Genomic DNA, 16,406 nt, shown 5'->3' on the forward strand with positions numbered 1-16,406 from the left:
TATGGTACAAAAAAAAAACCTGTAAGAAAAAATAACATTTCAATCTTTTATGGAATAGTATTGGGGGTTACAACATAGCTATTGGCACTAGGCACCCAAGACCATGTCGTCGACCCTTTTAAAGTTTGAGTTTACAGTATATAATTTCATATTTATAACGTTTCTTAATACACATTCCATTGCAAACATGTACGACTCATAGATATAATGGATGGATTTCAATTTAGAGTCACAATATGAGCTTATACTGAAGTCCATGTGATGCCTTCATGTGTTCTCTAAAAAGCAAGACACAGGAAACATGTCTCTGGTTAACTTCCTGTGGGTTTATTAATACACGGCATAAACTCCAGCATTTTTACACAAAAATAAACAAGTCCTCTCCGGGATAACGGGAAAACAAAAAGACAAAGTATAGCACAGTTCATAGGTGAGCGGGTTTCACCTGCTCTCGGTATCACAAACAGTCCAACAAAATCCTTCTGTGGAGCTCTCTGGCTTCCACTCACCGTCTGGAGACTTCCTCCTCCAGACCAGAGAAAAAAAAACAGGGACTGATCATTTAACCTTGCTCTGCCACACCCTGAGGTGGAGATATGGTGAATGACTTCCCTCCCGTCTATGTCATTCACAAAAAAAACTCCCTTTGAACTTGTTGGTTTAACCTCGCAACATATAACATGCTGGAAGAAAGTGTAGGTTTAATTCACTGAGGCAAGAAGCCGTAGTGAAACATACCTCCCCTCACATATATCACCAGTGACTTTGTCATATGTACAACATAAAAGCCAAGCATCTGTGAGAAATCCGGAGATTATATGAAGGGTGTATTCTGTATATATGCAGAAATATACAAGTTTCAGGATATGTAGTCTGTGAAAAAGAAACTAACGCCCTCCAATCATATGAGTTGGCTGTCAGCGGAACGATGCTTTGACCGATCGACAGCCATCTCCATACAACGGAGCGCTCATGCGGCCAAGCAGTCCCATGTTCTCTCTGAGAAAGGCACCGACTGACATCTTTGCCAATAGCTTATCTCCGGGAGAACAAAACAATTGGAAGTCCAAAAGTGGGCATGCCCAATGGAAATGTCTACCAACGATGAGTTGGCTGGAGCACCCATGCACATTAGAGCGCCGGCTGAACACATTGATATTGGCTTGGTAGTCTAATGTGTAAGGGGGGGTCTTAAATTGCAGCAAGGGTAACATAGCAGATTACATGTACAGTAACGTTACCATCATACATGCAACATACAATGTATGAAACCCAACAAGACCATTGTCTAACATTCATAAATTTACAGTTTAGCAAATTGTTAGGTTTATGTCTTACTTTTGCCAATGAGCTTTACCCAAAGAGAAAACATTTTTTTAGGCTTTGATGGCACATTACTAGGATATTCCACCATCTTACCACTCCGTTTTAGTGATCACTCGTATCACAGCAGCCAGACCCCTCCTAGCAGTCTCCTATCAAACTCTTCGGCCAACAAACTTCTTTAAGTATCTAACTGATTTATTTCTTTTTCTGCCTACTAATAATATATCCATAAATGATCATGTGCCACAAAATTGTGAGTTGCTAAATTACTAAGTACTGTAATTCTTAAAATAAATATATTATAAACACTTTGAAAGTGCTTCCAAGCGAGGCATATTTTTGTATTTTTTTTATTTTTAATTTTTTGTTTTAGTATCAGTAGTCATTATTTCTGAAATTCCCAATTTTGAGACCTCTAGAACTATGAAGGTCTAATCCTAATCATAACAACTGAGGGAGTCACCACAAGAGGCACATCAAGGAGCCCAAGAAAGTCCTGCTGTATCTGCTTGTAGTTTTTCGATAAGTTGATTATCCTTTAAGATATAGTCGCTCCAGCTTTTCAAATGTTTCCTGTTCTTCAACTGTGAGTTTATTTCCTTTCATCCTAGCGAGAACAAACACACAAAATCACAGATTGATTAGTTCAATGCATTCGAAGAATCATCATGGAAGCCAGAGTCAGATCTCCCCTAAGATCATGCACATCACATTTTTCAGATTTCGATTTTTAAAATAATTAGAAAACTGTGTATCATTTCCTTTACGCTTCACAAATACTTGCTACTTTGTGATGGTGTATCAAATAAAATCCCAATAAAATACATTTAAGTTTGTGGGTGTAACGGGAAAAAATGTGGAAAAGTTGAAGGGTATGAATATTTTTTCAAGGGGCTGTATATCCTGTGATACCACAATGATTGCAAGCACCAGCACATGTTCCATTTAAAGGGAGGTTTTTGTCAGGAGGTTTTTGCTATGTAATTTGAGAGCAGCATGATGTAGAGACAGAGACCCTGATTCCAGGGATGTGTCACTTACTGGGCTATGATTCCATCACAACTGATGCTCCCCTGGAATCAGGGTCTCTGCCCCTAAATCATGCTGCTGTCAAATTGTATAGCAAAAACCTGCTAACATATTCCCTTTAAACATTGCTTCTAGAGATTGACAGCAGCATTTAAATGGTTACCAGTAGTAGTGGGATCTTAGAGAGACAGATGCCGGCTATTTAATGTAGCCGGTATCTGCCACGTGTAGAGAATTCAGCTCCTGAGCCTTCTCCACACGCGATCACCCCCACAATCACTGACATGTATGTGACATTAGGTAATTTTCTGATGATGGCTTCCCTTTAAAAGAAGTGTAGTTGACAGTTCAACACTGTCAATCAATGCAATGAGGGGCAGAGCAGGCCATAAAGCTCACAGAGGAGTGCCACTCCAGACCTCTAAAATTACTTTATCTTTTTTTGTCTTCTATTCTAATTATCCAACTGGCTACCAGGTGGCCTGTCTAGTTTAAACTCTCAAGATGTGTTGTACTATAAGGTAAAAAGTACTTTGGGCAGAAGAAAGAGCTCTGGAGAAGGGTGTGGAGCACATCTTGTTTACCTGTCTAGTTCTCCATTTACAATTTACCATTATTTACGCCCCCGATCGATCTATTACAAATGGTTCCATCTGAAGAGCGATCTACCTGTGTAACAACCTGTTAAAGGATCAATGAGCTGTAAATATCTACTGATCGGCAGTCGTTTACTGCCACGGGTCGGGTGGTGTAAATGCACCTTCAGGTACGTAACTTACCAGATGGCAGTGATAACGTTGTTGGACGTCAGTGCTTCAACTAGGGCAGACACGCCAGTTTTACTGAAATCATTGTTAGAAAGTCTAGAAAAATAAAAACAGAAAATTGTATGAGTTAAAGCACCACTCCACTTTATTTTTTTTTATTGCACCTCTGGAGTGGTGCTTTAAATATGATTCCCCTGCCCCCTGCCGCCGCCTTCATCCGTTTCCAGCGCTTTTCCCATCGGTCTCCGATGAAAAGTGACCTGCCGATACTTCCAGTGTTTCATGGAGCGTGCCGGAGGTCACTTTTCAGTACATCTCTATGAAAGCCTCGTTCTGGCTTTGTTTCGGCTCTCATAGACTTGCATTGAGTTCCTGTGACGTAACTTCTGGCTTCTGGTCAGTGAAAAGTTACAGGCACAAGATGGCACCGCGGGACCGGAGTGGCGTCAGTAAAAGGTGAAGCTGCCAGAAGGTGAGTATAAGAACTGGTGCAGGGGACTTACATTTAAAGCGCCACTCCAGCACTGAAAAAAACAAACGCTGGAGTGGTGCTTTAAGTGGAAGCATACATGAATGTTAGTGTAATACTTTCATGCTATCTTTGACTGAAAGCATCCATTTAGCCCAATTTTTGTATAATATGCTTTATATAAGTATCTTTATTTAGCTGGCTCTCTTCTACTGCACACATGAGAAGTATACATAGAGCACAGAGACGTTAATCACACATTTATTAGGACTTCACTGAATATGACTTTACTGAAAATATTCTTACTTTAAAACCTTCAAGGCCTGGTTTTTCTTAAGACTCTCTGCTATCAGAATGGCGTCACTATCCTGAAGTTTGTTGTCATCCAGCCTGCAAGATATAATAGGAAAATCTCTAAAAATATTTCTATATAGGTTGTTAAAGAAGACCTGTCACCAGGTCAAAAGTTGCCAAAATCTTGCTTTTATTTCTTTCCTGCTGCTCCCCTGAATATTCATTTTTTTTATCCAAAAATATGGGCCATTTTATTTAGTGCTAGTTTTAATGGTCTTTACTAAAGGGGCATGGCTCACAGGATCCTCGGAGGCAGGTCTTTAGGCGGCTTTGTATCATTACCCTGTTAGTTACACCCCTTTGTAAAGAGCATAAAAAGTAACACTAAATAAAAAGGCTCAAATCTCTAAAACTGTATGGTGGATAAAAAAAAAAGCAAAATACTCAGGGGAGCAGCAGGAATAAGATCAGAGCAAAAACTGGTCACTTTTGACCTTGTGACAGGTCCTCTTTAAAGGGAACTTGTTAGGTCAGAATTCCCTATGTAAGTAAAAGTAGAGTTATAATTAGTGTACAGATCATTTCAGTGTAATTGCTATCAGTCAGTGGTGGAACTAGAAAATAATATTATAATCGCACATACCGTATCCGCCCCAATGAATGAAACGGAACGGCGCTGTGAGATAATAATGTTATTTTCTGGTTCCACCACTGATCAATACCTGATACACTGCCATCATCTGGATGGTAATTATAACCCCAGTCTGCTCTGTCATTCCATACATTTGAAATACAGACCTCACAGCTTCTCCAAGTCCTCTGCTGGTCTCAGAACCTCCTAACTCTCTAACCTCTCTGTCCACAGAACATCTAACCTTTGCATTGTTGGAAGAGGAGTGGCACAAGATCATATATTCTGAAAAATTCTGCATGTTCTGGATGGTGGCATCAATAGAAACAATAAATCATTCAAATAAATCATAAAGTGGTCAAAACCCCCCTAGTACATATTGGGGATACAGAGGTAACAGTCACAATCAAGGCCTGAAGGGTCCATTCTGCTACTTAGGAAGACACTAGTGTCACTTAGTAGGAGGAGACCCTGTCTCGGATTTTGCACTGTTTTTTTTTAGAACCCGCTGTGTATCTTTAAAAAAAGAAGATTCCATGTCTAATTTGTATTTTGACTCTCCAGAATTAATAACCACTGAAAAAAATAAGTTTAGATGTGGTATCACAATGCTGTCCTGTAAAATACGAATTCTAGCAATATTTCTAATCTCTATTTCTTTGACCTAAAAATGGTAAAAAAAAAATTTCAAATGTTGGCCATTTTATGGAAGAGGAGGAACTCGGTGACTTTTCATATGGTGTCTTAGTAGGGTGCTCTATTATTGAGGGTGTTCTCCCCTGCAAACAACATTATCCCTCAATATTACGGCACCTGATGGGATAAAACATGCCATGTATGAAATAGAACTATGGCAGGAACCCTAAGACTTCCATAAGTGACGTACTTTGGCACCATAGAGGTGTATTATGGTGACCTTACCGTAATAACACTTACCATAGTTCCTCCAGAGCTGTGTTCCTCTCCAACATGTCAGCCAGGGCTTCTCCACCAACACTTCCTATGTTGTTTCCCACCAAACTGAAAATTAAAAGAAATAACTGGTTAGAATTGGAATAAAATAGAACTTAGAATTGTCATAGAATATTTTTATCGGATGAATTTATTGATCTCTAAATCTGTGAACACCTTGATGAATCAGAACCTTAGCCTTACGTGATTTATCTTCCCTTTATACCAACTTAAATCATGTAAAACACATCCAGGCAATCCCTAATTTTCTGTCTTCTGAGCTGACAACAAATAGCGTCCTCTGCTGAGTCAATATCTTTATATTGCTTGCTGAACTTTAAATTTAGCCCTGGGTTACAAAGTTTTTGCAATGTTGCTAATCTTTTTGTGTCGATACAGTTCTGTGAAAAAGGTTTAGGCAATACTGGAAGGTAAGAATGTTATCAAAAATAGAAGTGTTAATACTTGATTTTTAACAAAATGCCAAGTGAATGAACAAAAGAATAATCTAAAAATCAATATTTTCTCTTTGCCTACAGAACAGTAATAAAACTTCAGTTCTTCTAGGTACACTTTCACACAGTTTTTGAAGGATCTCAGTAGAGAGGTTGTTCCAAACATCTTGGAGAACTAACCACAGATCTTCTGTGGGTGTCACTTGCACAAATCCTTCTGTCTTTTCATGTAATCCCTGACAGACTCAATGATGTTGAGATCAGGGCTTTGTGGGGCCATATCATCACCTCCAGGACTCCTTGTTCTTCTTTAAACTGAAGATAGTTCTTATTGACATTGGCTGTATGTTTGGGGTCATTGTTCTGCTACAGAATAAATTTGGATCAAATCAGACTTCTCCCTGGTGGCATTGCATAATGGATAAGTATCTCCCTGTATTTCTCAGCATTGAGGACGCCAATAATCCTGACCAAATCCCCAACTTCATTAGCTCAATTGTTGCCCTCTCAATTCATTATTGTACAGCCGTCCAGCAAATTGCCTTCTGTTACAGCCATCTATTTGTAATTTTGACTCATCAATCCAGAACTCCTACTGCCATGTTTCTGCACCCCAGTTCCTATGTCTTTGTCCATAGAGTAGTCACTTAAATTCGACATTAAAAAAAGCTATGATTTTTGGCCACAATTCTTCTATGAAGACCACTTCTAACCAGACTTCTTTAGACAGTAGCTAGGTCCCACAGGTGACTGCCAATTTTGATCTGAGTAGGACAACTTCCAATTTTGAAGGAAAGTAAGCAAGATGTGTCTTTCATCTGTTTCACTAAGTTTCCTTGGCTGACCACTTCATCTATGGTCCTCGCACAGAGCCCTGATCTCAACATCATCCAGTCTGTCAAGGATTACATGAAGAGACAGAAGATTTGCAGAAGCGATATCCACAGAAGATCTGTGATTAGTTCTCCAAGATGTTTGGAACTTGCCTGAGAAGTTCCTTCAAAAACAGTCTGCTAGTATTCCTTCCTAGAAGAATTGATGCTGTTTTGAAGGCAAAGGGAGTTCACATCAAATATTGATTCGATTTCTCTCTTCCACTCATTCACTTTGCATTTTGTTCAGTGATAAAAATAAACTGTTAACACTTCTATTTTGGAAAAAATTCTTACTTTGCAGCATTTTTTTCACATCTGCTTAAAAGTTTTGCCCAGTGCTGTAAATCTCTATATAAAATGGAGATCAAATATAAATATATACTGCCTGTCTACAGGAAATGGTGGTCATAATCTGGAGATATCATTGGCATGACAGTTTCCTCACATCTAAAAACACAGGGATGGAATATAATATTTGGAAATGATCCTTTATAAATTTTGCTTATGTACAATCATATTTTATTGGTACAGAATATGCAATAATTACCTGAGCCATATCAAGCTTTTGTTATCCTGCAGGGCATCTGCAATCGCTTTTGCCCCGGTATCGCCCACCTGATTCCCCCAGAGTCTGAAAAATATAACATTTGATTATCTAAGTGATGTTCTCAACCAGAAAAAAATAGAAAAAATGCCAAATCCATTAATGATGATGTCTTTACTCACCCTAGAAATTGAATTGATTTATTTTCACGTAGGCCACCTGCTAATTTCTGTCCACCAATAGCAGTAATTAAGTTATTACCAAGCCTATGGGAAAAAATGTACATGATTTTGTGGTTTCTAAAACTTTTATGGCAGTAGTACAATGCATTCCCAATGTGTTTTTTCCATGATTTTCTAAAAACACAGTAAAATCGGCACATTTTTGCTGCGTTTTTGGAAAATAGAGTCCAAATAAACATCTCACGAATGAATTGTTGTGAACATGGCTTAATACCTGATTTGAAAAGGGTGTATTTCACAATTCATATGTGGACCGCAATTTTTCAACTGACCGCGTGCGAACTTACAGTCTCTTTTGTGTCCATGAGGCTGTAAGTTCAGGTTGGGAGACCCGTGGTCAGTCCAGACCCTTGCGGTCGATATATGGACCATGAAAAAAACCTGTCTAAACCTGGCCTAACGCTGTTGTCTTCTTCTCTTTCAGAAGAGAAGTGCTTCCCTCCTTCTAAGGCACCTGACCAAGGTGTGAGTGCTACTCGACACCCCTTATATCTATGCCCTTGTGGCCCAGGACTTCATTAAATAAAAATAGACCTACAATAACCACTGCAGTGAAACCACTGAAATGTTGTATTACTTATTGGCCATTAAAAGGTCTGGTTCCACCTAAGGTAGAACTACTATAATAGGGTATCTCGAACCTCCCAATGAGACATATGTAGAAGGGGTTGTCTTACACTTCTTTTGAAATATCCCTGACCCCTCTGACTTTATGCAAATAAGGAGAAGGCCAATCTAAAACTATGAGTGTTTTTTAAATGGATCCTGATTGGGCGCTGCCAGGTACCCTAATGAATTTTAGCAAAGTTCAAGTTAATTTATTGGGTGTTAAATGTCCCTAAAGGCTCCATATAGAAACCTCGGCCAACCAACAAACGTGTAACTCTCAAACCTTTCCTGGTAGAAAAGAATCGAATATGTTAAATTCATTCTGCAAAACATTTTTTAATTTACCTTAAGGCCAGAAAGTTTTGCTTGTGCTTCAACATGTAAGCTATGGAGTCCATGCATTCATCCGTCAGTCTGTTGCTGAATAACCTACAACGACATACAACCTTGGTCAGGCAGGTACTCTATTAAGACGTAAGTTACTAGAGATCTTAAGTTTTCCCAAAGAAGATAAGAGACCATGGTTAGGTCACAGAATGCACTTATACAAAGTGCTCCCCATGTTTTATACATATATACAATGTTTTCACAAGAATACTGGAGCACAGGATGACCACAGGAACAAAAAGAGAAGCCCCCAGTAAGTCCTAAACTTGTACAAAATGTGACCATACAGTGGTGATCTTTGTCATCTGTTATGACTGATTTCAACCACTGTCTACTGTGTGGCCATTTCTGGCATCTCCATATATCTGTCACTGATGTGTCAGATGTGACAGACAATCGCTCTGCAGCTGGCTGCAGAAGTTCACTTCGTTTGGCATTACAGACACCTTCATAAATCCTTCTGACCCTCCTGCTCTGATTTACACCCTGGCCTGGGTGTTTAAATAGTTTCACTTTGCTGCAGGGAGGTGGCGGTGATATTCACATATTCCCTTTTGAAGGCTTGGAGTTATAGCTGTCAGCTTACTTCCTCTTTGGTGCTTTGGAGGATGTTTGGTGTAATCTCTGTGAAGTCTGCTCAAGCTAAGTGTTCCCTTCTGTCTTTGTCTCGCTTTATGTCTTTAGTTTATAGTGGGGACTGACCAGTGCCCACCCCCCTCCCTATCCAGGGCCAAGCAGCTAGGGTTTTACAGGCCCTAGGAATCCTGTTTGGCGATTGGTGTGGAACCAATATAGGGACAGTAGGGAAGGTAGGGTGTCATTATATTAGCCTAGGGGTCTCCACTCCCTTTCCCTAGAGTCTGGGCTCTCTCCCACTCACCCCTTCATGTTTCACTTACTCTTTCCTACACAGTGTGTGACAATATCAGTAGCATTGAGTTTTTTTTGACTACTTTCAATTAAAGAGACTGGTAAAAAGTAGAAGTAGTGGAGAAGTAGCCATGCAATTGTGCTGGTATTTTCATTGTAGCTTATGGGAGTATTAACACTCAGGCGTTTCAGTAACATTTTTAATGATACCCTATTGCAAAAATGCTTTTTAATTAAAAAAATATATGCATTTAGGTAAAAAAATGTCATCAGATATGTTGTTATCTTTTAAAAAAAAGGTAGGTTTACATGATCATATATTTGAGCCAGTGTAACTATTGTGATGTTACAGTTATATGAAAAAGTTTGGGCACCCCTATTAATCTTAAGCTTAATGTTTTATAAAAATTGGTGTTTTTGCAACAGCTATTTCAGTTTGATATATGTAATAACTGTTGGACACAGTAATGCTTCTGCCTTGAAATGAGGTTTATTTTACTAACAGAAAATGTGCCATCTGCATTCAAACAAAATTTGACAGGTGCATAAGTATGGGTACCTCACCAGAAAAGTGACATTAATATTTAGTAGATCCTCCTTTTGCAAAAATAACAGCCTCTAGTCGCTTCCTGTAGCTTTTAATGATTTCCTGGATCCTGGATGAAGGTATTTTTGACCATTCTTCTTTACAAAACAATTCCAGTTCAGTTAAGTTTGATGGTCGCCGAGCATGGACAGCCCTCTTCAAATGATCCCACAGATGTTCAATGATATTCAGGTCTGGGGACTGGGATGGCCATTCCAGAACATTGTAATTGTTCCTCTGCATGAATACCTGAGTAGATTTGGAGCTGTGTTTTGGATCATTGTCTTGCTGAAAGATCCATCCCCTGCGTAACTTCAACTTTGTCACTGATTCTTGAACATTATTGTCAAGAATCTGCTGATACTGTGTGGAATCCATGCGTCCCTCAACTTTAACAAGATTCCCGGTGCCGGCATTGGCCACACAGCCCCAAAGCACGATGGACCCTCCACCAATAGTTCACTAAGTACCCTATATTTAATATGCAACTTTGCTTTACATTTATATATAATGATGGTAGGGTATGAGATATATTTTTTGTCTTTTGTAGGTTTTGCAAATTTTACTGTGGGTAGCAAGTGTTTTTCTTGGAATGCTGTGTTTTTTTGCAGCCATGCATAACGCCTTTTTGTATGACCAAACAACTCAATCTTGGTTTCTTCAGTCCACAGGACCTTCTTCCAAAAAGAAATTGGCTTCTCCAAATGTGCTTTTGCATACCTCAGCCGACTCTGTTTGTGGCGTGCTTGCAGAAACGGCTTCTTTTGCATCACTCTCCCATACAGCTTCTCCTTGTGCAAAGTGCGTTGTATAGTTGACCGATGCACAGTGACACCATCTGCAGCAAGTTGATGCTGCAGCTCTCTGGAGGTGGTCTGAGGATTGTCCTTGACTGATCTCACCATTCTTCTTCTCTGCCTTTTTGATGTTTTTCTTGGCCTGTCACTTCTGGCCTTAACAAGAACTGTCCCTGTGTTCTTCCATTTCCTTACTATGTTCCTCACAGTGGAAACTGACAGGTTAAATCGCTGAGACAGCTTTTTGTATCCTTCCCCTGAACAACTATGTTGAATAATCTTTGTTTTCAGATCATTTGACAGTTGTTTTGAGGAGCCCATGATGGCACTCTTCAGAGGAGATTCAAACAAGAGAACAACTTGCAAGTGGCCACTTTAAGTAGCTTTTCTCATGATTGCATACACCTGGCTATGAAGTTCAAAGCTCAATGAGGTTACAAAACCAAAAAAAGTGCTTTAGTAAGTCAGTAAAAAGTAGGTAGGAGTATTTAAAACAAGAAAATGATAAGGGTGCCCATACTTATGCACCTGTCAAATTTTGTTTGAATGCAGATTGCACATTTTCTGTTAGTACAATAAACCTCATTTCAAGGCAGAAACATTACTGTGTCCAACAGTTATTACATATATCAAACTGAAATAGCTGTTGCAAAAACACCAATTTTTATAAAACATTAAGCTTAAGATTAATAGGGGTGCCCAAACTTTTTCATATAACTGTATGTTATAGAGCAGGAGAAGCTCAATAGATTGATGTTAATTATTGTGGGAAAAGATTCAGTAGAACTTGTATATCATTTAGTTAAATCCCTGCTTTTTTTGGGCTTAGGAGTCCAGTGGGCAGTCCTAATCAGTGATTGGCAGCTGTCTCTGTGTGCATGCGTCTCCTGCTCTATATCATCATGTCCATAGATTGCACAGCATTTTCAAGCTGACGGGATCCATTTAAATACATATCAAAGTCAATATTTATTTTATCTTGACAACCAAGAAGTACCAAGGGCCGACCGATCGTGTTACATTTCCGTGTATGATACGGTTCATTCAAAATATTGTTTGATTTTTTCATGAACCTTGTAAAAAAGCATGATGATGTTGATGAATGATTTGTTTTTAGCTTTTTTGCATGAATTTAAACAATATTCTGCCCTCGAAAAGCCATTAGTAGAAATGTTTCTTTATTTTTTCCTATAAAACAAAAAAAACAAAAAACAAAAAAATTATCCCTAAGGCTATTCTGATGTCGGGAATTTCCATTCTATCTATATGTCCATACAATTCTAGGATCTCCATCCCATTATGGCCCATTGCCCATTAGTTGTCTTAGCCGATCACAGTGATGTTAGTCACATCCCTTCATGTGTACATACGCAATCTTCTGGAAGTTCGGCCATTGGGGAACTTGCTCCATGATTCTGCAGAGCCCCTTGTCAGTAACGTTGTTGTCTCTCAAACTATAAGAAGAAAATATTGTTTTTTAGCTAATTTGGATTTACCATACTTTATGATTTAAAGGTGACCTACTGGCTTTAGAAACCATGTCAGCTAAAGTATGTAAGAACATTAGTAAACCCCACCGGTCACTACATAAAGAGGTGTCACTCTCAAGGCCTTCCTAAGCTCCTGACCTAAAGATATCTCAGCTCATAGTGCAGTGCCCCTTTAAGAGGAACTTGTCATGTCAATTACTGTCTCTGATCTGCAGGCAGGGTGTTATAGAGCAGGAGGAGCTGGTCAGATTGATATTTTTGTTGGAAAAGTTTCAGTAAAACTTACATTTTATTAATTTAAATCCCTGGTGTTTGTATGTATGAGTCCAGGGGGAGGTCCTATCAGTCTTCCCTGTATAACTGAGCATGCAGAGATAGCTGTCAATCACTAGTAGGACCACACTCTGGACACATTCATACAGACACCAGGGATTTAAATCAATAGAATACAAGATAAACTGAAACTTTTTCAACAAACTTATACATCATCCTACTCTATAACATGCTGCCCACTAATTGGACTGCATATGCAATGTGACTAGTCTAGTGATTAGTGGGGGGGCTTACTGCTGACAATACAATTTACTCCCAGTTAAAGGTTTATTCCCTAAATTTTATATTATCTCCAATTCATAAGATAAGGAAAAATGTATTGATCGCGGAGGGTCTGATCCTGAGATCAGGGCTCTGGAAACCAGGAACTGGGCTCTGCGGAGCTCCATCTTGAATAGACTGGAGGTGCGAACTCTATTCACTGCCTATGGGACTGATGGAAAATATGAGTTCTGTGCTCTGCTTTCTGCAGCAGTCGTATAGACAATGAATAGAGATACGCACCTCCGGTTCATTCATGACGGCCTTCACAGGTCCCAGTTTTGTTCATTTTTCTGGACAAAATGAACATTATTCCTCCCAGCAGCGTTCGGGCTTCAGTCATGGGGATGGCGCCGGCGCGGGTTCAGTCCATGCTCTATGTATAGAGATCAGAGGCTGTAACCGCCCCCCCCCCGGCCCTGACTGACGGTCGGCCCTAAGAAAGAACAAGCCGTCAGTCAGTGCCGGGGGGAGCGGTTACAGCCTCTGTTCTCTATACACAGAGCGGTGACTGAACCCACACTGACGCCCCCCTATGACTGAAAGCCAAACACTCTCAGGAGGAATAATGTTCATTTTCTCCCAGCGGCGGGCTCTCAGTTCGGTTGCCAGGTTCAGAACACTATTAACCTGCAGATTATCACCATATCTGCAGATTAATAGCATTTTTTCACATGATCTGTTCCCTTTAACTTACAATCTATCTTCACTACCTTTGGCATGCACAGAGACTTACGCATGTTAGGACCAATAATAAAAGAAGCCAATCCTAACCTATCATTATGTCTTTGGATTAAAAGGCTGATGAAACTCCTGTAATTACAGGCAAATTATAAAGAAACTCTATTTTTCTGGACAGATTTAAAGGGAATATATTGTTGGAAAAATTACCTTTTATTTAAATCAGGTTTTTATGGTAAATATATAGTTTTTTACATTTTCTTTGGTGATTTGACATCTTTTTATGTATATTTTAAACAATCCTGGAACTATGTAGTTTTTGCACTAGTCACCAAACCCTATGACTGACCAATACTGATCTGTAGTAGTCACTTCTTGTCAGTTATGTCACTATCATTACAGTCAGGATTGCAATAAAAGGTAACACATCTATTAAAATACAGGACACAAAATAGGTTATGGACACAGCTCATGTCTCTACACAAGCATGACCACAACTCTATCCCATTGAAACCTTCTCCAGACTACTGTTTTGACATGTCCATGTGCATGCTGTAAAGCTGAGCATTGAACTGCTGTTCATAGAGGATACAGCCACCCAGGACAAATGGCTACCTCTATGATCATGTACAGAAAAACATACAAAAAATAGAAAATATAAATAGGTTAGAAAAATGTATATACAGTACAGTGCAAAAATGCTGAGAAACATAGGTAGATATTTATCCACCATGCAATACCATCAGGGAGGCGTCTGATTGGCTCCAAATTTATTCTGCAGCTGAACAAGGGCCACAAACCTACAGCCAAAGTCCTCAAGAAACATCTTCAGTGTAAAGAAAAATAAGAATTCCTGAAAGTAATAATATTGTTACAAGCACGCCGCCCAAGTTCAGATAGGGGTGAGACCGGTTACATGAATTCATTGGAATCCTGGGGGAACCGTTACTCAGGGTGACCATAGGCTGCAGCTTCTCTCAGGCACACGATAGATTCAGTTGCTGACCAGACACATCTGACAAGAGTTTTCATAAACGGTAGAACAGTAACATTTAATGAGGCACGGCCAGTGCAATGCAAATGTCTCTTTGAGCAACAGGCTCCAGTAATAACAGTACAGTCTCCTTTGCAGCACAGCAGTACAGTCTATTATCCGGTAGCACACTACAGCAAAGTTTTAATTCATAAACAACCACAGGCTTTTCCTTCACAAGGACTCAATAGTACACAGCATGCTTTATCCTGCATGGAGATGGAGGGGGGGGGGGGACGAAGGGTGTGATGAGGGAGATGATCTCTGTCAGGCTTCCTTCCAGTCCTTATCTTCCTGGCCGATAATACTCCACACAGTTAGCTCAGGGAGTCTAACTGATCTTTGTTTAGCTTCCCTCCTGACCTGAATTCTGTTCCCTTGACTTCTGTGAGATACAGGTCATAAGCCACCTTTCTCTTCGGCTCCAGTCAGACAGTAAACAACTTCCTCACAATCCCCCTGGGGCTCTGCTAAAACACTCCCCTTCTCGTGACTGTGTTACTTCTAATAGTTGCTGAATGCTTTTAAAGCAACAGCACTACTTCTGCATGTCACAATATGACCCCACAAAGCTCTGATCTCAACATTTTAGAGTATGTGTGGGATTACATGAAAAGACAGAAGGAATTGCACAAACCTTCATCTGTGGTTAGTTGTGATGAGCGAACGTGATCAGATAAGGGGTTAACCAAGCATGATCGGGTGTTATCCTAGTATTTTCAGCGTGCTCGTATATTATGTTTGAGTCCGTGCGTCTGCATGATTTGCGGCTGTTTGATAGCCTCAACACATGCAGGGATTGATTGTTCGTTGCGGAATCCTCACACATGTTGAGACTGTCTAACAGCCGCAAATCATGCAGACGCAGGGATTCAAGCATAATATACGAGCATGCCGATGATACTCGGATAACACCCGAGCATGCTCAGTTAACCCCTTATCCGAGCATGCTCGCTCATTACTAGTTGTTAGTTTTCCAAGATGTTTGGAACAAACTCTCTGCTGAGTTCCTTCAAAAATTGTTGCAAGTGTACCTAGAAGAACTGATGCTTTGATGCTCTTCTGTAGATAAAGAGCGGTAACGCCAAATATTGATTTTAGATTTTTTTTTTTTCTGTTCATGCACTTTGCATTTTATTAACTGATAAAAATAAACTATTAACACTTCTATTTTATAAAGCATTTTTATCCTGCAATACTTTTTCCACACCTGCCTAAAATTTTTGAACAGTACCGTTCGTCATTGATTGATTTTCGGGGGTTTAGGTAATAAGATTGATTTTGCACAGTAAAGTATGACATTGATTAGTTTTAGGTAATAAGAAAAAAATATAGGTAATACATTTCCTTTTGATCTGTGATTTGCTTATGTGTATTTACAGATAAGCACCAAATATTTTAGGATGTGAGCGTATGGGGAACATTGATGGTGGTGAGGTCAATATTTATACAATAGGAAACATTTCTCCTTGTGAAGAGTGACATGCCGTTGTAAGGAGACTTATAAACCATGCAATGATCCTCTGGGAAATTAAATATGCAAATTGCCTCTCCAAAGAAGAAGAAGACTTGAACTCTAGTGCCATCTATTGGAAGTTTTCAATCCTAAAATTTAATATCGACTCTATAACAAGCCTTGTCACGTGACTTAGGGTAAAAGCCAAACTACAATCTCTATTTGCAGACACGTGTTTCAGGGTGTTGCCCCTCCTCAGTGCAAAGAAAGAGGCTGTTTAGAGATTCAGCTTTAGCTTTATCTTAAGTTATATGGTAAGG

The 16,406-nt window shown here is 39.5% G+C and overlaps 1 protein-coding gene across 1 annotated transcript in view; it reads right to left on the reverse strand.

The window, feature by feature from the left end:
- Positions 1 to 315: 315 nt before the first annotated feature.
- The window catches only part of NOD2 (nucleotide binding oligomerization domain containing 2), a 44,847-nt gene continuing 28,756 nt past the window's right edge, over positions 316 to 16,406 (reverse strand). Inside the window, exons 5-12 of the mRNA XM_073659357.1 lie at positions 12,203 to 12,286; positions 8,538 to 8,621; positions 7,524 to 7,607; positions 7,345 to 7,428; positions 5,453 to 5,536; positions 3,898 to 3,981; positions 3,135 to 3,218; positions 316 to 1,933 (exon numbers count right to left, since the gene is read on the reverse strand). Coding sequence (XP_073515458.1) covers positions 1,858 to 1,933; positions 3,135 to 3,218; positions 3,898 to 3,981; positions 5,453 to 5,536; positions 7,345 to 7,428; positions 7,524 to 7,607; positions 8,538 to 8,621; positions 12,203 to 12,286 — 664 coding nt within the window. The 3' untranslated portion in view covers positions 316 to 1,857. The remainder of the gene's footprint in view (positions 1,934 to 3,134; positions 3,219 to 3,897; positions 3,982 to 5,452; positions 5,537 to 7,344; positions 7,429 to 7,523; positions 7,608 to 8,537; positions 8,622 to 12,202; positions 12,287 to 16,406) is intronic.

The sequence above is a fragment of the Phyllobates terribilis genome, unplaced genomic scaffold, assembly GCF_046119375.1.
Source record: "Phyllobates terribilis strain yellow unplaced genomic scaffold, ASM4611937v1 Scaffold_13__5_contigs__length_258822181, whole genome shotgun sequence".
NCBI lineage: Eukaryota > Metazoa > Chordata > Amphibia > Anura > Dendrobatidae > Phyllobates > Phyllobates terribilis.